The 24,266-nt window shown below is 37.9% G+C and overlaps 2 protein-coding genes across 4 annotated transcripts in view; one reads left to right on the forward strand and one right to left on the reverse strand.

The window, feature by feature from the left end:
- Positions 1–550: 550 nt before the first annotated feature.
- On the reverse strand, positions 551–14,690 carry LOC121944373 (bifunctional methylenetetrahydrofolate dehydrogenase/cyclohydrolase 2, mitochondrial-like). The gene is made up of 8 exons (XM_042488144.2): positions 14,512–14,690; positions 12,630–12,814; positions 12,282–12,404; positions 11,903–12,055; positions 9,069–9,176; positions 5,900–5,992; positions 1,812–1,937; positions 551–1,017 (listed from the first exon to the last, which is right to left on the reverse strand). The coding sequence occupies exons 1-8, from the start codon at positions 14,652–14,654 to the stop codon at positions 902–904; spliced, it is 1,047 nt and encodes a 348-aa protein (XP_042344078.1). The 5' UTR covers positions 14,655–14,690; the 3' UTR covers positions 551–901.
- A 5,209-nt stretch (positions 14,691–19,899) lies between these two features.
- Positions 19,900–24,266, forward strand: part of slc20a2 (solute carrier family 20 member 2) — a 66,064-nt gene continuing 61,697 nt past the window's right edge. The window contains exons 1-2 of one of the 3 annotated variants that reach the window (XM_042488876.2): positions 19,900–20,172; positions 20,730–20,996. The gene's annotated coding sequence lies outside the window, so the exon portion shown is untranslated. Of the gene's footprint in view, positions 20,173–20,729; positions 20,997–21,020; positions 21,149–24,266 lie in introns of those variants that run through there. The other 2 variants (XM_088076535.1, XM_088076536.1) reach the window with 2 other exon arrangements.

Here is a 24,266-nt window from a genome sequence, read left to right on the forward strand (position 1 = left end):
AATCAGGTAAATATGAATCAAATCATCTTTGTAAATTACAATAGATCAGAACAATCTGCTGAACATACGGCAGACAATCTAGCCATTGGTAAAGGCTCACTAAATGCATTATAGGGTCTCTAATTTGAGAGCTGGCTGAAAGGACAAAGCTTCAAAGCTGTTTCATGACTATTATATACATCGTCATGACTAATATATAAATCATTACATACCACAAAGCTTATAAATCCTTTAGAAAGGGTGCCTCACTAGAGAGTGGTACCACATCTCCTTAAAGACAATAAGATAATCGTTTTCACTTTTCATTTGCTGATTTTAACATGTGATATTAATAAGGCTGTTCACAGGAAGAACTGTAAGAGAAACTGAAGAAGAAACTGGCAGTTTGTGGATTCAATACCTCATGACCACAACGTCCACTGTTTGATTCTAGCCGGGGACCTTTGGTGCATGTCATAACCCTCTCTCTTGACTTTCCATTTGAGGCAAAAAGCCAAAAAAAGGCATCTGTAAATTAGAAAAAGAAGACTGAGAGATTGTCGCACTGGCACAGCATTGTTTTTCATTTAATATTCCTTTTCCAGTGAATCTGGAATGTTCAAAAATGAACCAAAACAACTTCAGTAGAAAAAATATTAATCTAAACTCTTAAAAAGTGAATAAATAAATCATTTTAAATAAATAAATGAACAAAGTCAAAATATAAACAAAGATCAAGTAAGTTTCCCAGCAGGCATGGAGTCTTGAGCTCATGGATGTTTAAATAAAAGTGTGTTTGATGTTTGGTAAAGCATGTGTAAATGAACTGTGTGTGTGTGTGTGTGTGTGTGTGTGTGTGTATACAGTACATATGCATACACTGTTTGTACTGTTTATCATTCAATAAAAGGAATGTGTGTGTTTAATGCATCAGTGCGTTTCTGGCAGCGGTCACAGTGTTCTTCATCAGCATGGCAACTGTCATCGGACCCACGCCTCCGGGAACAGGTGTGATGAAACCTGCTTTCTCCTTCACTCCTACAACAAGTCAAACAAATTGATATGGAGTTAAATGACACTGTTTGCACTCAATGATCCAGAGTTGAGATTGACGGTTGTAACTTTTTTTAACCTAATGTTTCTGTGGAATATTACAAACAGTTAACTGATCCCATTTCCCAGGAATCCTAATTTTATGCGTCACCTGAAACCTGTCAAGTGTGCGTCAGTCAAATTAGCACTCCTGTGCTGAGAGTGGATGTTTTCACAGGCACAAAACAAATGATCAGCCATAGTTTGACATACTACAGCAGCTGTGTGCAATGAAACAGCTGTTAGAGTTCTTCGAATCTTATTAGTGTTTTTCTGTGCCCTGTACGAACAAAGTTTAAAATAACCTGCCTTTTTTAATGTTGTTAGAAATGTTGTCACATTTGCAGCTTTATTCTCCACAATATTCCTTTCTGAAGAATGCTACTGAACTTTTTTGATTTTTTTTAACCCAGTTCAGCCACCACAAGAAATTGTTGGCATTGCAAAATTCTGCAAACCACGAAAGAGATACAGATCAATAAGGAGACGCAATATATACTGGCTGACTTTGTCATCAGGAGGCAGAGGAAACTGTCAATGGCATGTCACTTACGTGAGAGGCCTACAAAATAGTGTTTGTCATGTAAAAACAACAATTTGGTTTTTCTGTGCCCTCTACGAACAAAGTTTAAAATAACCTGCCTTTTTTAATGTTGTGTTAGAAATGTTGTCACATTTGCTTTATTCTCCACAATATTCCTTTCTGAAGAAATGCTACTGAACTTTTTTGATTTTTTTACCCTCAAAGTCCACGTCACCAATGAGCCGGAGTTTCCCCGTGTTCGGATCCTTGATGCGGTTAATGCCAACGTCAATGACTGCTGCGCCCTCTTTCACCATATCTGCTGTGATCAGCTTGGGAACACCTATACGCAGAAACCAAGGGGGGGTTACAGTTAGAACAGGCTAACGTTAATTAGCTGTAATTTCAACTGCGTCATTAAGTTGGAGTGAGCTCATTGCAACAGCGCAGCAACCTTCACATCACGCCTCCCGACAAAAATGAGCTGCTCCGCTCCAACTGGTCCCTCATTCAGCCCCGATCTCTCACACCTTTTTCTCAAATTTATTTCCTGTTCTTAAAACACCTCCGTTCAGGATTCTTGGTTTCTTTGTGCAATCTAGGAAACCCGCTCATGTTTTCACTAGTTTTGAGCTGAACCACTGTCGTCAACGATGTGTCACCAATGGAAAGTGTTGCGCAATACACAACAGAAGTCCTCTCTTTTCACACACAAATATTACTAATGTTTTCACGTTTCACAGTTCAGGTCAAGGAAAATGCGCTATTTTTTGTTTCCAGCTGGGAACCAATTTTCAGGTTACAAGACAATTTATTTTGGTTGAAATGCTACAAATGGTTCAAAATTAGGTGTGCTAACCTGAAAGGAACTGCTCCCATTTTGGTGGAAAAGGGGTGTCTGTGTGCTGTGAACATTACTGTTGGAGATCTACTTAGAACCCAGTTCAGCCACCACAAGAAACTGTTGGCATTGCACAATTCTGCAAACCACGAAAGAGATACAGATCAATAAGGAGACGCAATATATACTGGCTGACTTTTCATCAGGAGGCAGAGGAAACTGTCCATGGCATGTCACTTACATGAGAAGCCTACAAAATTGCAAACCATTGTTTGAGACAAGAAAAACAAACATTGTGATTTATCAATCATTGGCTGTGTTCCCTGCGGCTTTTTAGGCATCAAGCATGTTTTTTGGGGTTTTTTTGCGATCTGAGGTTCTTTTTCCAGACAAGGTTTTTTTTAGGGATCTGTTGTTCTGTTTCAAGTTCCGTTTTAAGCATGAAAAGACATTTTTTGACTAAATCTAACCACAGGGTTGTTGAAACGTGATGTTTGCGTTATACAGTAACATGGAAACACAACCAATTCATGGTTTGCAGGGATGTTCAGTGTTAACATTTTTTCTGGTGCTCAGGATGTGAAGCAAGGTTTTAGTCAGATTAAACACAAATTAACTTAATATGCACCTTGTAAACAAAGTATAATTTGAAATAATTTTAATCTTAAAACTAGATTTTGATACAGGGCCTTTTTTCAAGACAGGACTTACCTCCTGGCCATCATCATGTCCGTTTACATTGAGCTTTAGTGCTTACTCCCAAAGTTACAAGTAATCAAATCACCAAAAACTGAGAAATCAGCCAACCAGGGGACTTATGAGATTGTTGAATATTGCTTATTTTTTCAGCATATTTGTTTCCAAACACTTATTTCAAACCTGCATCACTCTGCTGTTGGACCAACCTCAAAAACTATGTCAGCACTTTGGTCGGTTGAAGGCATCTGCAGCCTGTAAGACGTTACTGTTCCAACCACCACACCAACGTAAAGATCCGTACCAGGACAGAGATAAAAGTTTGTCTTTTTTATTTTGCTTATCATCTCCCTTTGTGGACAAATTACCACTTCACCTTGGACATAAAAGTCAACAGAGCAAATAAAACGATACCTCAGATGACTGTCGAGAAAGGAAATAATTACACGTTGCATATTTTGATAGCCACTCTACTTTGTAGTTTGCTGCCAGAAAACTGTCAGTCTTCAGCTATAACTATGTAACAGTAAGATAAGTCTGAGTCTAACAATTAAGGACCAGTTTTAGAAAACACTCATATACACCCCACAGACATCAGAGTTCATTGACACGCCAACTAAACTTCACCGTATAATTTCCAACTAACTGCAATTACAACAATTAAATTCCCAACTCACATTTGATTTTTCAGCAACATTTAAACCTGATGACACAGAAACAGTTTTTGACACTTGAACACTGGATGGACAGAGTTCACTGAATCATACAGTAAACGCACTTTCTTATCAGTCGAACCTCATAGTTAGATGAAAAGAAAACCAGCACGTTTCCATGAAAAGAAAACAAGGTGCCCCTCCCAGAGAACTGCTTTTAGTCATCAGGATACATCCTTTCTATTACTAAGGAGTACAACATGGCACCCCCTCAGGCACACACAGTTACCTAGAGATCTTTCAACAGATACTCCTGCCCTGCACTGATTGATCGTCTCACATTCCAGCTGCCACAAATCACTGTTGTTCAGATGAGCTCTAATCTGCGTAACAGGCAAATATACTGAAACTTCAGCGTTGAATATTTTGTTTTCACTTCAAGGTCTGGTGAGCACTTTCACAATTTCACCTCCAGGTTGCATTACCAGGAAACATAATTCCCTCCATGGCAATTCAAGCATAATGAAACAGTATCTGACACTCGATTTACCCTTTGAAACCTGAGCAAATCGGCTTGATTTTTTCAAAAACATGGGAAGAGAGTGATGAGCAACTTAACAAAAAAATGACCCAAAAATTCACTGAAAAAGCATAGAAAAAAAGAAAGGTAACAAACAGAAGATATTTCATTCTTTTTTTATACCATAATTTTAAATATATAATCTTTAAAAATGTAAATATTTCGGACATTTTTCCCTCCTTTTTTTTCAAGCACATCTAATAATCCCTCCCGCATCTAATTTTCGAATAATTTCCTTATCACCATTTTTGTTTTTTTTTGTTTTTTTTGTTTGCATGACATTTCTTGCCATGTTGCTCAGTTTGGGGTTTTTTCTGTGTTTTTGAAAGAAATCGAACAAATTTTCTTGGGTTTCAGGGGTTCAAATGCTAGTAAAAGGTATCTGACTGCGGCACAAGAATGATTCGAATTGACATTGATCCAGATGTTGAAGGGTTAAGAAGTGTACACTTCTTAATGGCTAAAACCATGTCAATAACATCATAAAAAGTAGAATCACTTGTGTCAAATGTTTTCATTTGCAATGCAAAGTTGTAATTAATGTAATACTGCGTGTAAAAATACAGTCTTTTAAGGGAAAACAATGATGACAACTAAAACGTTAATCAAGTTATTACTCATACTGCAGTTAATTTTGTATTCTGTGGTTAATCTTTGACCTGATGTTGTTACTGAAGTTGTCCCTACAATACAACGGGCAATTATAATCAGCATTGCTAGATTTTCTATGAGGCACAGGCTGCCACACTGTAACCTCATGTGGAAATGATATTCATTTGTTTTTGCAAAAATCAAAAGGCAAATTATTATTATTCAAAAATTATTTATAGTACTGTCACTGATTCCATGCAAATTGGGATTGAAATTACCACATTTTAACAGAAAATAGCCAATTACTACTTTGATGTGGAGGAAATTGCAAGACATTTAGAAATTAAAGGTATAGCGTGTAAAAACTAGTGGTATCTAGCGGTGAGGTTGCAGATTGTAACCAACTGAATCCCTCTCCGTGTGCCGAGTGTGCAGGAGAACTATGGTGGCTGACACGAAAAACGTGAATGGATCAGGCTGGAGACGGTGTTTGGTCTGTTCTTCTGGGCCACTATAGAAAAATGGCACATTCTGTGAAAGAGAACCCACTCAATATGCAGATATATAAACCTTTTTTTTTACCTTTGCTATTTTACTATAACACATTCATGACATGAACAGCTCATTCTGAGGTGACAGAAACACAATTTTTCCAATTGCGAATAAAAACAAATTAAAATATAGCTATAAATATTATAGACCATTCTGACAATATATCCACCTAAATCCTACATGCTGGACCTTTAAATAGCAAGTTAACTAATACTGAAAAAAAAAGGTTAGTTGCAGCCTGAAAGCTGACTCATATGTTGTGAAACCCTACTGCATTATTAAAAAACTTCAAAGACCTTTCTCAGTATCAGATTAGTCACTTTGGTTATCAGCTCTTAAACTGTAAATTAATAGACAGACATATGTCTTAAAGGTGTGGGGGGTGTAATTACCTGCAGCTGCGATGATGATGTCAGCCAGGCTGGTTAGCTCCTTCAGCTGATCCCTCGGTGTACATCTGTGGGCAATGGTCACTGTGGCATCACCTGAGAGGAAACAGATTTCTGCAATGATCACTGTGTTTAAAGCAATGAAAAGTTAAATACTACTCACTATTGAAGCAACAGTCCCTATGAAAACTGCAGACAGTGACTAACAATGGCATGTTTGTTCTCCTAAGGTGTGCCTAAAATAAAGACCCCCCCTGCAAACGTTGAGAAAAATATTGTGCTTTAGAACCATTAATCTTCAGGGGAAGGGCAGGGGCACGATATCACAGTGTGGACCATCACATATATACCGCAAGTTCATCAATACTTTCTAAACCTCACAGGCTCCGGTTTCTAAAATCGCTGACTTTTTTTAAAATCATCAGCTGCTATTTTTATTTACTGTCATTCATTTGGCGTACAAGGAGCAAGTAGTCCTTCATTTAAAATGCAGAAACAAAATCAAGAATAGGTCATATTTAAACTTTTAACAACCTGTTAGAATATTTTGAGCGAAAACCTAAAACATCTTTTACAGCAACATTTACAACATGATTTACAACTGCATTACTTGATCTGTCAGTTTTCACAGTTATGGAAAAAAGGATAATAATGAATAATTACTTCATTGATACAGCAGTTTTCAAAACTATCATTAAAAGTTCTTCACACTCAAGGACAAGAGAAAGCAGGAAAACAATCAAATACAAATTCACAATCAGTAAATAAAAATAATACATAAAATAGATAAAAAAAATCCAAGAAAAATGGATAAAAAAAAAACATGAAAGAACAGACATCATATAAACAGATAAATTAATCAAATCTAATTTTGACCCAATCTCCTTTCCTTCAAAGTTTTTATTGGTTTAAATTTATTATCCAACCGACTCAACTCAAGAGGTATGACTGACTGATCACACAGCACATTCACTTCACATAAAATAGTCAGAAAAGCATGCCACTAAAAAAAAGTGAGTTTTTACAAGCCTGGAAAAGTAGAAGCAACCAGCTTTTGCTCAGGAGATGTTTCATGAATTTCTTAGTGCTGGAAGAGGTTCGAACGCACCTCCATCATATAGAGTTTCTGAGAAGAATATCTCTAAATCACAGCACAAAATCTAAACTATCTGCATGCCTCTGTAAAAAATTAGATATAGTGTCTGTACACACATGTTAAATATATCAATTCTGGTCGCCTGTTTATTATTTTCTTGTTCATCATATTAGTCTTTAGTCTTACATTTTCTTTAAACTCATCAGAGCAGTGGTTCATTCTCCTGAGCACTACGTGCTAGTGATGGGGTAATGAGCATCATTGCACAACGAGGGAAAGCAACATGACGAAAGTTATCCTAGTCTTTATCTGAAATGTGTGAGGAAATCCTGCATTGTTACAACTGAACTGTGACCAGAGGACAGGTGTGCAGCGGGACACAGAGGATCACACAGGGAGGGCTTTTTGGAAGATAAGAATGAAAGGGAAGGAGAGGCAAGTCACAGCACATCAAACATCCAGGCCGCATACCTTTTGGGACATTTGTGTGTGTGTGTGTGTGTGTGTGTGTGTGTGTGTGTGTGTGTGTGTGTGTCTGGAGAAAGAGAGCAAAGAGAACAGACCCCGAAATGAAAATGAACTCTTTATAAACTTTATAAAAATGTGATCCAAAATTTTCCCCAATATATTGTAGTTTAGGAGAATGTATTTGCCCCCATTATGGTTAAACAGTTGGCATGGTAACCTTGCCATTGTGTGTTGGTGTACTCAGTTAGCCTTGTCTTTTGAGGAATGGTGGAAAGTAACACATCAAGTTTCCAAGGTGCACAAAATTCTTCTTCAGTGACACAATCTGATATAATATGCATGTAAGGATTAAAATCATACGGGACATGGGGCTTTGTGAAGAATCAAAGTTCAACATCTTCAAGATGTATTTCATCATGTTTCATCGTGTTCTGTTCCCTTCTGTTGTTAAGGATTTAAATGAGGGGCAATGCCACATTAGGACAATGTTTAAGAAATTTAAAAATACAACATATCCTCAATGGTATCCTCAGTCCTCTAAATTATCAGCAATTTCCTTACGTTCACTGGTCTGTGTTACACTTAAGAGATTGAGGTGGGGAGGCTGAGCAGGCAAGGCATTGGTTTTCATGGTGTGTCTGTCTCTTCTTTATTCTCTGCCCAAACATGCTTTGTAATATAAAGAGCCGTTCTTGAATTTGCTTGTTATAATCTTGATCAGATGTATCAGAAGCATTAAATACCCAAGCTGATTGAGAACATGACAGAGTGGGTCCAGATCCTACACTTTCACGAGCACACTAAGCCTCTACGTGACAAACAGGGACACTGCAGCCATGTTTCAGTCATGTCTAATGTTCTTTGTGCACAGGTTACTTTTTGGTGAACCACTTCATGAAATATTAATCAACTCTCGAACACCCACCCCTCAAATATCTGCGCTTACTGTGTTATATATTGTTGGTTTGATCCCTACAAAAACAAATTTATGCTAAGCAAACAAGCCGCTGACTATAGCCTGATATTTAACACAGAACAACAATAATTTCCCAAAATGTTAAACATTTGCTTCAAAGCATTCTTTTTAACAGCTCTGGCAGTTACGACAACTTAAACAATACTCAGACAGCTCAAAACAATAGTAATTGCACAGAATATTACACATTGTGTTTGCATGCAGCTGCCATTCTGCTGACCTGTAATGCTACAATACTTCGACAGGTCAAGCATATCATGTTGCATCAACCAAATGGCAAAGTCCATGCAATGCATTTCCAAATCCCCTCCCTTCTTCCTGCATCCTTATAAGGACAGTTGATCCGTTTGCGAAAAGTCTCGCCCTGTTCCTACACTTCCTGCACAGTCCCTGGGTTTGTCCTCCTGGAACTTCTCCGACAGGACGTGCATCATTTATTGTTTGAAAGGTGAGGAGTCATTAAAGCCTTTATTTCCTGATGACAAAAGCATCAAATATCTAGCAGGGAAAGCCAATATGGTGCAATATCATTTACATACAAAGAGCAGCAATCAAATTATATAACTCTGCTGACTCACCTGCACAGACACAGATAAACATGCATACATGCACACACAAAGATACACACTTACCCCCGGGGCGTTCATGCTTGCGATCAGTGTGCAGCAGCATTGCGATGGGCATTCCAACATTTTTGGAGCGACCAGCGACCAGCACGTTCTTTCCCACAGTCTCAATACCTGCAGACACACATTTTTCAGGAGAAAATATTCTTAATAATGAATGCTTCATTGCTGCTTGGCTGAGATAAAGGAGAACATGAGCATGCATAGAGCAAAATGATTTGATAAACAAAAAAATGCTGAAAATGAACAATGAACTTGGTCCCCGAAATATCAAGAGCCTGAAGCGGTATTCCACCATTGACTGATCACACAGGCATGTGGAGGGAAGCTACTGTACCGGCTGCACCACAGCCTGGCACCACAATGTCGCGCCTGTGACAATTACTACATCAATTGTCAGCCGACACTAAAGTCATTAAAGTAATTGATAGAGGGAGGATTGCTATGTAGACATTAGATATTTCAGTTTTCAAGTAAAGTTTTTATGAAATACAATTATGTTAAGATTCTTTAAAACTTGCAATGATATGTATAATTTATGTGGATTTTGCTCATTTACATAACTCAGTTATTTATGTTTTGTATGAAGTCTTTGCGTTCTTTATGTGTGTTACATCTCAGTTTCCCAAATCAATATGGTGGCCAAAAAAACATAATTTAAACAATGTACTGCTGTAGAAGGGGTCAGCCACCAAACGTATTTAAAGCACTTGAAAGAAATCTCACCTAAAAAAAAAATCAATATCAGTTTATGCATTTTCTATATCTGGAATATTTTCATCCCTTTACCTTTCTGTCAGACAGCACTTTTCATGGGTAACTGAAGCTGTCATATTGCTCTCTTGAAAGCCAGAATCCACTGAGAAAAACAGTCATTTAACATCACTGAACTGAGTAACTGCTGGTGTATTGCTGCCTCAGTCAGTCACTTAGTTTGTGTTATTGTGTGACTTTGGTGTTTTAAAGGGTGATTCACCAAAGTCACACAATAACAAACTAACTTTCAGTGATCCCAACTTTTTCTTTATGGCTACTTGATTTTCTAATTTTCATCCTGATAGAGCATGGTCATTGGGAAAGCTGAGATGTAACATTGCCTTTGTTCACATAATAAATAAATACATAAAGAAGTGACTAAAGAAGTAAATATATGAATAAAATCATTGTAGACAGGGCATCGGTGGCTCAGTGGATAGAGCAGGCACCCCATATACAGAATCTGGGTCCTCGCCGCAGCGGTTGTGGGTTTCATCTCTGGCCTCGGCCCTTTGCTGCATGTTGTCCCCCCTCTCTCCCCCTTTCACACTCTGTCCAATCCATTAAAGGCCAAAAAAGCCCAAAAAATATCTTTAAAAATATATATAAATAAAAATAAAAAATCATTGTAGAAGCTAAAATTTCTTTGCAAGTTTCATAGACTATGATTTTATGTTTGCACAAACTATCTCAACCTGACAGTCATCACTATCTCTACTCCTAGAAAGTATGTCCATGCAACGCAAACCCTGAGATAGACAAAAAAAAACATTCACCCATTCTCAACACATTCCCAAAGAGACAACAGAAAGCATCTCAAGCAGCTTCTACACTGTCTGGTATGGGAATTGCAAAACCTCTCTGATAGCTGAGAGATAGGTGATCATGACCACCATAAACACTTGATCCAAAAAGCCTCCAGCATTGTCAAGGTCAAGGGCTCTCACAGACTCCTTGACCTTGCTTTTTGGCTCTCTAAACTTTCACTAACAGACTATGAAAAAAAAGTTTCTTCTCAGCAACAACAATCATCTGAACTGAAACCGGCTTGTTCTTTTTCAGAACAATATGACTTATTTGAAGTTATTGCCACTTCATTCAAGAGGGTTTCCTTCATATTGCAGACACATTTTTAATCATGTTGAGGAATAAAAAGTGTGGCTCTGTGCAGAGAGTGACTGTAATACGTTTGGTGGTAGGTTTTAAGATTTGTTATATCAGATGAGGAGTTTCACACAGCAGAGCTTGACTTTTCTGACAAAAATATTTTTAAGATGGAAATTACCTAAAATGTCTGTGCCAATTAAGACAAAAAAACATCAAATTCAAAACTATGTTGTCATTTAACAGCCTTTTTAAGGATATTTTAAAACTTTTTGAGGACCTGCAGACACCCTATACTGGAAATTTTGATCAATATATTTTGTAACTCATTCTACACAAGTAAATCTTAAGTGGTTATCGATAGTGCACAGACACTAGTATGTTAAAAAGAGCACCAACATTACATTTTCATACTGATTTGCATTTAGCCCAAGCTCTTAATTGCCAGAATATGTTCATTCTTGCTTGGTTCAGTGCATAGACTTTCCAAAATAGGGTTCATTGCATTTAGAGCTAAGTGCAGAGGGGAAAAATGACTGTGAGGCGCCATCTAGCAGAAAACACATGAAATGGTAGTAGCCTGATCCTTTTGCCTTGAGTTTTGACTTTAAAAATGTTGATTGGAGATCAATTATGTGCTGAGGTTTGATAAGCAGAACGTTAACACAGTATGAGTTGCTAAGCCAAATTACTCTAACAGAACTGACAATGCAGCCAGCACTTCTGGTGTAAAGTAATTTACTGTGAAAATTAGGTAATATCAAGATTGATCAAAATTAAATAATGCCACAAAGTAATGATAAAAACAGAAGTAACAGGTTGCACTAATAATATAATAATGATAAGGAATAAATTCCTTCATTTCAAATGAATACATCTTCAATACCGCACACAGGATTATTAACAGACACCATAATAAACTAGAGCACCACGTCAGCATTAAAACTTGAGTTAAAGCTGAGGATGTTTTTGTCGTTTACCTGCTCTTTTGATGATCTCCCAAACAGCTGCAGGTGTGGCAGGCACCATGGATCTCTGGTCCAGGCAAAGCTTACCGATATTCACAATATGGAAGCCATCCACATCCTTCTCTGGAGCAATGGCATTACATACTGCTCGCTCATTGATGTGCTCTAAAGAGGAGAGAGAGAGTAGGACAGATACTCAGTGATATTACATATAATAAAGTGCAGAACATACAGGCTAATTCTTAACCACTACACCATGCACTTTAACTGTAACTTTTCATAATGTTAGGAAAGAACTATCAATGCTGTCACTGCAAACTGTACTGCACAGACCAGCCCACTTGTTTAATTTTGTTGTCAGTGAGGGAAACTCATGTGCAGCTGTGTTTACCGGGAAGTGGCAGCTGCACCAACAGGCCGCTGACCCTCCAGTCACGGTTCATCTTGTCAATCAGCTCCAGCAACTCCTCCTGGGAGACCGAGCTCGGCCGCACAACTGTGTCACTGGAAATACCTGGAGAGCACATACACATCACACACTGCATGCTGTCACGTGCACGTTCGTTGGCAGATGTTTGACATTACATTACTTTTGCTTATGAAAAACATGTTTATCCATGTGTATCAATATGTTCATGCATGTCTAAAAATATATGTAATGCATTAGGGAGATCTGCGTTGTGTTTGTTGATATGCATGATAGACAATATGTGTTCAGGAATGCATGCCGTGCTCATACCCAGGATGCTGGCTGCCCGGGTCTTGTTCTTGACATAGGTACGACTGGCTGGGTCGTCCCCTACTAAGACAACTCCTAGGTGGGGTCTCATGTTGCCCTGAGCTACCAGCTCCTCCACATCACGCTGGATTTCTCTGTGGAGCTGACGGGCCAACTCGGTCCCCGAAATCACCACAGCAGCGTGCCTGGTAAGGTAAAAGGTGAAGATATAAATGAATGCACATATGCAGCACACATAACATCAAAGGTTGCAAAATAGACATAAAACCATACCAGCTTATTTTTTTCCGTTCTTTTTCTGTTATCTCTTTTTGTTTGTATGTATGTGGCCACAACCCATAAGGGAAGTGGGGAGGGTGGATGTTGGGAGGGTTAGTGGAATTTTTTTTGAGTTTTCTTTTTCCCTAATGCAGATGCTCTAGCATAACCCATAGTTGTTGCATTACTATGTAATGTCTGCAAAAAAGGATTAAAAAATTTGGAAAACCCAAAAAACTGCTGAAGTTGATTGATAGAGTCATTTTGAAGAAAAAAATGCCCTAAAATCTTTGGTTGGTCGCAAAAAAAAAAAAAAACCCCAACTAAACAAGGAACTCAAAAATGTCAACCTGGAGATTTGCAATTAGTGCTATTGGCGCCACCATGAGGTTAAAATTTGATTTCATATTTTTTTATCATGAACTGGATTTTGAATTACATTTTCACAGACGATCATGTTCTCCTCAGTTGGAATTGTTTTCACTTTTGTGTTCCAAATTTTTTATCATGCTCCATCATTAGGTTTTCATTTTAAATTTGACTGAAACACTGGTTTCTGACTTAATACTTGAAAAACAAATGCTGTTCCCATCAGTTGTACCTGTAAACATTTATGATTTTAAATATTATTTTGTAGATTCTAATTAAGGGACTGTTCGTAATTAATGAGTAAGGGTGCAAAAGTTGTTGTATTTTTAAATTTATTTTAGACCTTCTGAGCCCTAAAACCTGTTTGACAAGCATGTTCTCTTTAAAAACACCAAAATTACACAATTAATCATTCCCAGTGACTGTAAATTGGAAATTATTGTCATATTTTTCACATTTCAGACGCTCTTTGAACACATCTCCCTTTGTACTTTGATCACTGCATTGGCTTCAATTCCCTCATTTGGTGTGAGTATTTTTTTTATTTTTTTTTTTAAAGAAAAGAAAGATGGTTATTTTTAATGGAGAGTGGGTCACTCAAGAGGCTCAAGGGAAAATATCTGGAGCTTCTGAGACTGTTAAAAAAAATTTAAAAAAATAAATAAAGAAAAACACAGTGACGTCACACCCGAGCACCCCCTCCCCCTACATCAAGTAGAGTTCTGTCCCTAAGCTAGCAGCACTTCAGAGGCGTAACACACCTGCCGATATAAACAAAATATTTGTATTATTGGAGGTTTTTTAAGTACTATTCTAGTCCTAAAAGCCATACATTTCAGTTAGTAACGTTACTGAGACTATATTTGATTTATATGAAGTAAAAATGTGTGAAAATGACACCGGTGCACCTCGAGCAGCAGCAGCTAACACTGTAGGAATGCAGTGTCATGAAACGTTAAGCTAACTAACGTTCAACCGGAGAAACTGCGGTGAGTTATATAATACTAACACGTTTGTTGAAAGCATTGTCGGTTTAATCAGACTTGTAATTGCCCCCTTGTGTAAAGGTATGCCCGTTAAACCGGCCCTCTCTACCGTGAACGGTGAAAGCGGCTGTCAATCACCATCCTCCGACACGTGACGGCGCACACGCCTTCACCGGTGCTAAACCGGAGCTCATCCCTCCGCAAAGTAACACCGTACATTAAAAGAAAGAAGAAAAAAACGGCTGTGTTTTAAACGTAGTGCCGTTTACCTGGTCGCCGACTGGTGGAGATGTCTCCTCTGACTGTCGCATTTTCTGTGCACCCGCAGTTTGGCCCGGCAGCAGTGATGGTGTAACGTTAACGGGCTACAAATCCTGAAGGAGGAGCGTAGCGGTGAAACAGAGGCCGCCATGTTTGTGTGTGTGTCGTAGAACGCTTGTACGTCGTGCGTGTGCGTGCGTGCGCGCGCGCGCGAGGGGGAGACGGGGGGCAGGGCAGCCTGCAGACACCACACAGCTGATGAATGATAAGCTGCATAAACACACTGAGAGCATACTGAACATACTGAACATACTGTAGCTCCTGATGACAACGAGAGAACGTGTTCGTAGCTGATTTTACATCATCCGTTATGGAAAATGAATTCAATAGAATAAAATCATGAAAAATAACTGCAGTGAACACAGCCAATGCAGAAAAAGAAAGCTACATTGAGTGAATTCAGGTAATGCGGGATTCTTTTTGGTATAAGCCTCAGACTTATAAAAACATTAAAAAAAAACTTTTATGCCATTTAGGCCTTTAGGCCTTTTTATCTTGTTATTAAATGTGAATACACAAGTTTTTAGAAGCCACACGCCATCAAATACTCCATGACCCCCTCTCTCACTCAGGCTATGGTGGGACAGCTTGTTTGGTAAAGTGGGACAGTCATTTTTACATTAAAAAACAGGCTTCTTAGCCTCTAAATGCAAACATTTCAAAACAGGAAACAACCAAGTATTTCAATGGAGACGGACAAGCTATTCATTAAAAATGTTTACCTGAAAATTAGCACTGCTTAGCCCTGTTTTCTATATCTCCTCAGGTGATAAATGTACCATTTAGTGTTGCAAAGAAAGGACTATGACACTGTCAAAAAGCATTTCCTTGGTGGAGCATCCAAATGTGGAATGATCACTGAACGAGTTGGATTTTGTCATCATGCAGATCTACAAAAAAAACCTCCAGAAGTTTAATTTTGCTTTCTCGCTGAATTAAAAAGGGAGATCCATACTTCTCTCATGTCTGTATTGTTGCGATTTATCTTAGCTCAACGTTAGCACAGGGAGACTAAAGGGTGAGCTAGCCAAAAACAACAAAATCCACCAAAAAGCATCTCTAAAATTCATAAATTAAACTCAGGAAGTCACTGAGCCCTGCCAAGAAATAGTTCAGCACATAACTCCTCGTAAAACCACAAATTGTAATTTTTTTTCACAGTATTTGGCAGTTTAAACAAAGAAGATACAGTGTGTTAATTAAGTATATACTGTATATGACAAACTTTGTCGATACTTTTTGCTTTGATCATCATATTTCATGGCCTGCATGATAAAATGTGTGTATACTGTAGTACATTATATGAATTGTATGTATAAAAGAGCAACTTGTAGTTTCAAAAAAATGAATTTAACCCCCTTTTACACAATAAGACATGTTTGACAAATGATACAGTAGATTAAGTGACAACCACAAATGAAAAGCAGTCAGTGTCACAGCGCCATCCTGTTTTGCCACAAGATGGCAGCAAGGATTTGGTGCATTAACTGAACTGTGTTTGGTCCATTTTAAATGCTTGAAATGCTTCAGAAAGGTGAAAATGAGCATCAGGTGTCCACTCAGTATTTAATGTAAAAATCTCATGTATGTGAAATATCTTAGTGGATATTGATTGAATACATGAAGGACAAGGATTACGGCCTGAAGCTTTTGGTCTAACAGGCACATTGTAACAAAGCACATGACATAACTTTATCAGTATTTAATCAAGACCACAATCTTCCTAAAAACAAGTGTTAGTTGTCTAAACATAACAAAAAAGGAAGTACTGTTGTCAGTGTTTGAGGATTTCCCTTGAAAAACAAGGCATAGACTCATACAAATGTATTCCCTCTGAATCATCACTTATGATCTGGAGTGTGAGGCGGTGTATGTATCTATAGCCACTCTGCCCTCTGCCTGTATTTCCTTATTTTCTCTTTTCTTTTCCTTTTTTCTGTGTTTAGGACGCTTTTAGTAGTGCATCTCAACAGTGCTCAGGTGACGCCAGGGCTCTATATAAAGGTGGCAAAAGGTGCTTAACTGTAAGCAGCAGGCATCCAAGAGAGACATTGAGGCAAATGCAAAACGAGAGTGATTTTGAAGTTGGCTCTTACTTTCACTTTTACTGGTAGGTTTGTTTATAAAAGTTAGCATCAAACCTGTGCAGTATACCTCTAATGTGTTCAAAGCTTGGGCAGAAGACAGGATGGTTTGCAGCACAGATGCAGAAGAAAAATCACATGTAAAATTCATGTTTTCAATGTAAAACTTTCACAACCAGTTCTCCTACAGGAATATGTGGTTTTTGGACATTTTATATGTGAAATAACATTTTATATAAATGTCTGAAAACTGCATATGCCCACATATTACAGTAAGAATTCACCATGTATGAAATATTGTTTTACATGATACCCACATTTATTTTACATGTGATTTCAGTTACTTCACGCAATATATTACATTTTTTCCGATGTTTTGTTTATGATTTTCATAGTTTCTTCTTGAATTCATGCTGCTCATGGTCTGGCACCCTTTTTTAAGTCCTGAGTGCTGTGCTGAGTGGTGTCACATTCAATAAGAAGAAAATAAGAAAATACAGACAGTACTCTGCAGAAATATACACCGTAACACACTTCTAGTGGTCTGTATGAGTTTATAGTTTTTTAGAAAATCCCATATAGTTTTCTTTTAAGTTACCTCAAATAAAACATACAAAAAAACTTCATATGTGATATATACTCTCTAAATATAGCTGGTGGTGTGAGCTCACAAACTAACATGAACCATCTATCTTTACAGTCACCAGTGTAGGCGAGATATGTACAGAGACTATGGTAACTGTTCAAATAACAACTTAGCACTTGCACTGTACTGTGGGTTATGTAATTGGATTCTAACATATTGGTGTCAAAAGGTTCAGGAGAAAAAAAGAGATGGGAAAATTCATAAAGAGTGGCATTAAGGAAAGAAAAAGAAAATATAACTGAAATGAATTATAAATAGCTGATAAAAATCTAAAGCACAGATTGAAAAGTATTCACATGAAGCCCGGAACAAAAACAGCACCTGTTCAAACATGCAGGTATCACATAATTGTGAATGATGACGTAAAAGCAATTCTTGATTTTGCAAAGCCATAAAGATTATAGAACACAGGACACATGAAGAAAAGAGATTTGTTTGAGTGGTGGGAGTGTATTCAGAAAATGTTGTAAACACCGCACCCAACCAGGCCTGCCCAGACACAGGACTAATACAGAATGTACTCATTATCCTGTGTGACAAAAGCTAAGCTGCAGGATACTTAATTAATGGCTTTTACATACTGTTTGCAAATACATAGATAAATTATGTAACACCTACAGCTTTCATTTGATTTGGACTGAAAACATATGCATGCAATCTGCCACAGAACAATAATATTCTGATATTATTATTTCTGATCCAATTTTTAAAAATTATTATTATTATTATTATAACAACACAGATTGTACAGTAAATAGCACAGTTGCCAACCGGAACTTAACTTGGTATGAGAAGACTCCAGGAAAGCAAGAACAAAGAGGATCAATTTCCTGTAACTGTGACGAAGCTGTGATATTTGTTGTGTGACTGCTAGAGAGCAGACCGTACATCTGAAGCACAAGATGTTGACCTTTCAGTGTTTGGTTAACAAGTGCTACTGTTCGAAAAAAAAATACATTTAAGCTTTTGAACAGGGCGTCTTACACTTGAGTGAAGAAAATAAATGCCCTTTTTTTGTAAGATCATCTTTTTCAAAACATGACTTTGATGAGAAGATCACAGATGGCACCTGAGAGTCATCCACTGATGTGATCCATATGTGTCAGACAGTCAATTCCAATTTAACATATTTGACAAACTGCATCTTTACAAGAAGAGTCTTTCCATTTTCATATAGAATTTGATCCACCAAGCCCTGACGATAATTATTCCTTCATTTCAGTCTTGTCCAAAGTTGAACCAATTCTTGACTCGAGATTTTGAAACCTTTCCATTTGCCTTTTGTTTTTATGTGGCATGCAATGATTTAAATGATGCTCTGGCCTCGCTTTTAGCAAGAAATCTCATTCTATACAACTGATAATCTATAGTCTATAGTCAAGTACAGCAAGTACAATTTTGAGTTCTTGCACTTGACTTGGGTATTTCTGTTTCATGCTGCTTTGCATTACATTTCATTTAAAGCTTTTGTTGCGAGTCACCTTACAGATTTACATTATGAGTACAAAATATAAATCAACGAATAAATTATGATTGTTGTTATAAGTTAAACTACCCAGTATATAAAATGATTCCAATTAGCTCTGCCTTTACCAGAGGAAGCATTAATTAATAAATAATTATTATCCAGTAATATAACATTTATGATTCCAAAGTGGACTGCAAAATGTGTACTTTTACTTTTGGTACTTTACGTAAATGTTTATGCTGATGCTGTTGTGCTTTTAATTAAGTAAAAGTTTAAATTAGGGCTGCTCAATTGATCAAAATATCAAAACTGCAACATGGCCAAGTGCAATATCCAAATTGCAGAAGCTGCAATATATTGATGAATAATCCCATTTATATATAGTGTTTTTCCTGCTTTTTGAGTGTCGACCAGTCCTTTAGCTGCTTGAAAAATTATATATAAATGTTTTTAAAAAACCCAATAATAACGTTTGAATATATAAATTAAAAGAGGACTATCATTATATTAAATCTGCTCTCAGACCCTTCTGTGATTTTCACAGGATTATGATGCATGTAAAGAAAGTTTGCCAACAGACTCAGTTCTTTTTGAGTTGTCCAGTAATTTGTTATGGCTGTGGTCTTGTGTAGGTTGAGAAAGTGAACATGGCTGTGAGGTCCAGTGTGGAATAATAAGGTGGGCCCAGCTAGGCGTGGGCAGAAACTCTGCATTAAAAGTTAGTGAGAGTCAGTTGTTCCACCCAAACACTGGCTGAAGGAAGTAATGTTTCAACAAGCCTTTACTCAAAAGGGAAATTATTTCTCAGATGACACACACCAGTGCTCCTACATAATCATTCAAATTCAGAAGGATTTCTCCTCTGCGAATTTAAAGCTGCTTAAGGCTCATTTAAAGGTGAAAATTGGAAATAATTGATATTATGGGTTTAATTATTCTCTATTTTTTAATGAAATTAACTGCTTTGGCACACTTTTTACATATCACACACTTGAGTCTAGTTTAATTACCCTCCAAACGACCCCTCCTTCCTCTCTCCCACCCACTGTTGTTGACTGGCTGGGCCGGTTACGTAACACATTTATGCCTTACGCACGTGGCCACAGCCATAATAGCTGGCAATATTTTTGACGGATTAAACATTAGCATCGACCCAGTGATCATAACGTTGACACGCAAACCAGACTTTACCTCTGAGGCGTAGAATAATGCCGAGGTCATATGAAATCCTGATCAAATAAGCAATATTTTATTGATTTTTTTATTGATCGATTTTTTTCCCACCAAAATGACTCGACTCGCCAAGACGGATTCCTCTGCACGGCACGTCTCGACGATGAAAAAATAATCCACGATGAAATGAGACTTTAGGAATGAACAGAAAAATGTATTTGTCCTTAACAATGTGAAGGTACACTCAGTTACTATATAGTGTGTTTTGGTTGTGTCATTATTGATCAGTAGAAATACTATTTTTAAAGTTTATTTTATATTAAAAATTGGTTATGTTATTTATAGCATAGTAATAATAACATTATTGTTTATATATATGTATGTATGTATGTGTGTGTGTCCACACTTGAGTATTCTGTAGCAATTTTATCATTTCTTTACCTGTCGTATAGCAACCCATTTAGAATAAAAAAGATAAATAATATTAATAATAATAATAATTATAATAAAAATGATGATGATGATGACATACTGTTAAATATATTCCGATTATTTAAACATAAAATACAGATTTTACATTACATATATATATATATATATATATATATATATGATTTTTTATTTTATTTTATTTTTTTTTACCTTTTTCCCTTTATCCCTTAACACATAAATGGTGTTTTCTCCCCCCTTGCCCCGTACACGGTGTCACCATGCCCTCAACAGACTGACCACTACTGCTCTCTCTCCCCCTCGCCCTCCCTGTCTCGTGCACCCCCCTCCTCCTTCATCCCGTAGCTGTCATCCTGAACAGCGTTGGCTGAGACGACGACTCAATACCTAAACGCCCGGATGAGAGCAGCAGGCGACGTTCACGGCAACATGGTCGCATGACTCGACCGAGTCGAGGGCAACAATTCCGGGGGGACGACAACCACTGCTGGAATCTGTGACATTTTCGACGCAACCCACGGAAGACGGTTCTGGGAAAATACAAGCAGCGATAGAGGCGTGGAGGCGGAGAGGAACGGCACATTTCCCCCCGTGTGGTGTCCTATTTCGTTGGTAAGTACATTTTGTCTGTTAAAAAAAAACCCACTGCCCCTGCGTGTTTTCTCCCAGTCGACGGGGTTTCTGTCTTGTTTGGCCACTTAACTCGCGCATTTCTTTGTGGTGAGCGGCTGTGCTGGCTGCATTTTAAGGAGGAACCGGGCCTGGTAAGTGTGAGCATAAAATAGAAATGTCTGTGTGTTTCAATGAGCCGCTGCAGCTCTTAGCCACGCCGTTAAAAAGACTTGTGAGGAATCCGTTTAAATGTTGCATTTCACCACAAGTGGTAATATTTTATCTCAGTGAGCTCGTGATATTGTTGCCACAGCTCGCACGCGACTATAACCGAGTGAATGGAGCTGCTACACGTGTGTGACTCCACATCCGATAGCAGCAGTACACAGTGTGGTGGTGGTGGTGTGTTCACCGGTCTGAACCAGTGTGGGAAACTGAGAAAAACCAAGAAAACAGGCGAGCACTTGGCCCGGAGCGCGGCTTTCACCGAGCATCTAATCAGTTCGCTGTTAATCACGCGAGTTCATTTCACTCTGTTGAGCTTTTCGTGCGCCGAGCTCGCACACTGTTTGACGACAAGGCGGGTCGACAACCGGGCATGCGCACTGTACACTGCCACTGTCGCCCCATTGCCCAAAAAGAATAAGAAGTTGGGACTTCGCCTATCCCAAACATCTCTGAAGTGCCTCGGGTCACTTCACTGAGCTTCAGGGTTTTATTGTCACTTTGCTGGTGTGTCTACCTTGATATTTACGTGGATGGTTTTATTGTTTCAGTGACACACAACCAGACAAACAGCACATGGAAACAAACCTGATCTGTTCACCTACAGATATCAATGTGCAGTGGCAGGCCAGGCAGTTATTGTGACATACAGTATGTTCCTGCTGTTGAGGTCCCGCCTGCCTTTTTTAGGGCGAGCCTCTTCCTTTGTTGCCATGATAGATAACTGTTTTCCAACAAGAAAAACACTGGAACATCTAGAGAGGAGTGGAGAGAATAACAGGAAGACCATGCAAAATAAGAATTTAGATCATTTAAAATTAGACATACTGCACTGTTAAAAGTAGGAATAAATCAGATTATGGGCCTGGCCGATTATTGGGCTGATATTTGGCATTTTGCCGATTATCTGTATCTGCATTTTATTTTAATGATCGCTGATAAAATTAATTAATGGCAGTCTAAAATACATGCAAAGAAAGTGTCAGCATGGGAAGAACTTTTACTTTTTAAAACTTAAGGGAGCTATTTTTCAAAAAATATTTTTCATTTAAATTTTCACTTGACTTTATAAAAGAAAAGTTGGTGGGAACTTGCTTTATATGATGTTGAAAGTCTCAGTTTTGATTAAATATTTGCTAAAGGCATTTAAACATTTTTTTTGTTGGGGTTTGTTATATTATAAATTCTAAATATTGACAGAAAGATTGGTATTTATTATTGTAAATGTATATTGGCTCCAAATCAGTCAGTTATCAGTCTCATTAAACACTAATAATCGTTATCACTACAGGCCCAGAAAAAACAGTCTCAGTCGACCCCTGTTAAGCAGCATTTTACCGGGTCTGCAACATACATGGTGTATGCCTGTGGTGTGCTCAGTAGGCAGAGTCTGCATTTTTATTTTATGAATGTCGTAGCTGGCACATATGCCGGATCAGTTGCTAAATTTGAGAGGCGAGAGTAGCGTATACGTCACCTCGACCACGTGTCCAATACAAACTCAAACAAATGTTGAATGTTGTTCAGATTAGCACAGTGGAATGGAGTGGACCCACTGTTGTTGCTGTTGTAGGTGGAGCTAATTGTAACTACTGACTTCTACTATAAGGTAATATAAGCTTCTTTTTTTTTCAAAGTATAATCTTAATTTGTAAAGTAACTTGCTATATAGCCATATTCATGCAGTGGAGTTTTTACTCCACAGGTGATGCCCTGTGGAAAAAGTCCTCCGATATGGCTTAAAGTACACTAGTCAAAGCACCAAGTCGATATGACAGAATTCATCGACAAATGTAAATCAGTTCTTCTCCGCTCTAAAGCAGCACACAGCAAAGCCCCTTATACGCTGCCTGTTGACGGTAGGAATTTTACACCGTTATGGTGCCTCACCGTTCTGTAAGATATGATTGCATAATGGAAGGCAAGGTTGTTTTATGTCCCACTACAGGCACACACTGTTGAGTTACACTCATGCCCATCACACCCGTTTTGATGTTGCAATGCCGGCACAATCACACACGAGAGGCACAATAACAACGTCGTTTGGTTCTGTGTAAAAATGCAAAGGAGGCAGAAAGAAGGGGCTTCACAGCAGCACTTAAACTCAATCTCTGTGTAAGAAGGGCTCAAGTTTCACTGTGCAGAGGCTGGCAAAAGACTATTTATGTCTGGTAAATAGTTTAACATTAACCATTAGCAAAATGTCAGCAATATTGGCAGTATTTTTTAGTGGAAAATCCAACCTGTAAAAATGCAGCATGTACATTATGCAAGGCTTTACTATTACAGCTGTTAAATCTTTTTAAGGCAATGATATAGGAGTGGTACGTGGTATTGGCTGGTATGCAAGTTCAGCTATCATGAAGGCAAAAATTATATCAAAACATCTCTAAATATTAACCTCTAAAATTAACACAGTGGAAGGTGTACATTGTAAAATTAAAATGCTAGCGTAAAGTACAATTACCTAAAAGCTGTACTCAAACACAGTACTGACATAGAAGTACTCAGTCACATTTCACTATTTTAATGCAGAGTAGACCGAATCCAAACCTACAGAATCTCTTGCTGACTAAAGAGTAATTTAAATAAACTAAAACAGTATTTATTGTATGACTATTGTTATGGATTGCATTATATTGTCATGTGTCCCTGTTATTTTGTCCTGTCCTTGATATTCCAACCAGAATATGTCACCTACCCGACACAAAACATATCTTATCCTATGGGCAGTGTAGTACACAGCAGTCATGCAGCCAGAGCAGAGTTAGTGAGTTAATGATTAATCTGCATATTACGATAAGAAAGAGGTAGAAAGAAGAAGAATGCTGGCTCAACCACCTCGCTTGTTTTCCTTCTAGTTGTTTTCTCTCATTAAAGCATTGCTGAGTAACATCAGTGCTTTTACACACAGTGGGGGCTCGTAAACTTCACAAAGCACATACGCTGATTGCTGTATCTTGTCTAGCCATAAAGGTTATAAGGAAGATATGAAATCGTATTACGATAAGATAGGCTGATTAATGACTTCCCTGTTTTTACACA

The sequence above is a fragment of the Plectropomus leopardus genome, chromosome 4 (assembly GCF_026936395.1).
Source record: "Plectropomus leopardus strain MGB_pleo_1.0 chromosome 4, ASM2693639v1, whole genome shotgun sequence".
NCBI lineage: Eukaryota > Metazoa > Chordata > Actinopteri > Perciformes > Serranidae > Plectropomus > Plectropomus leopardus.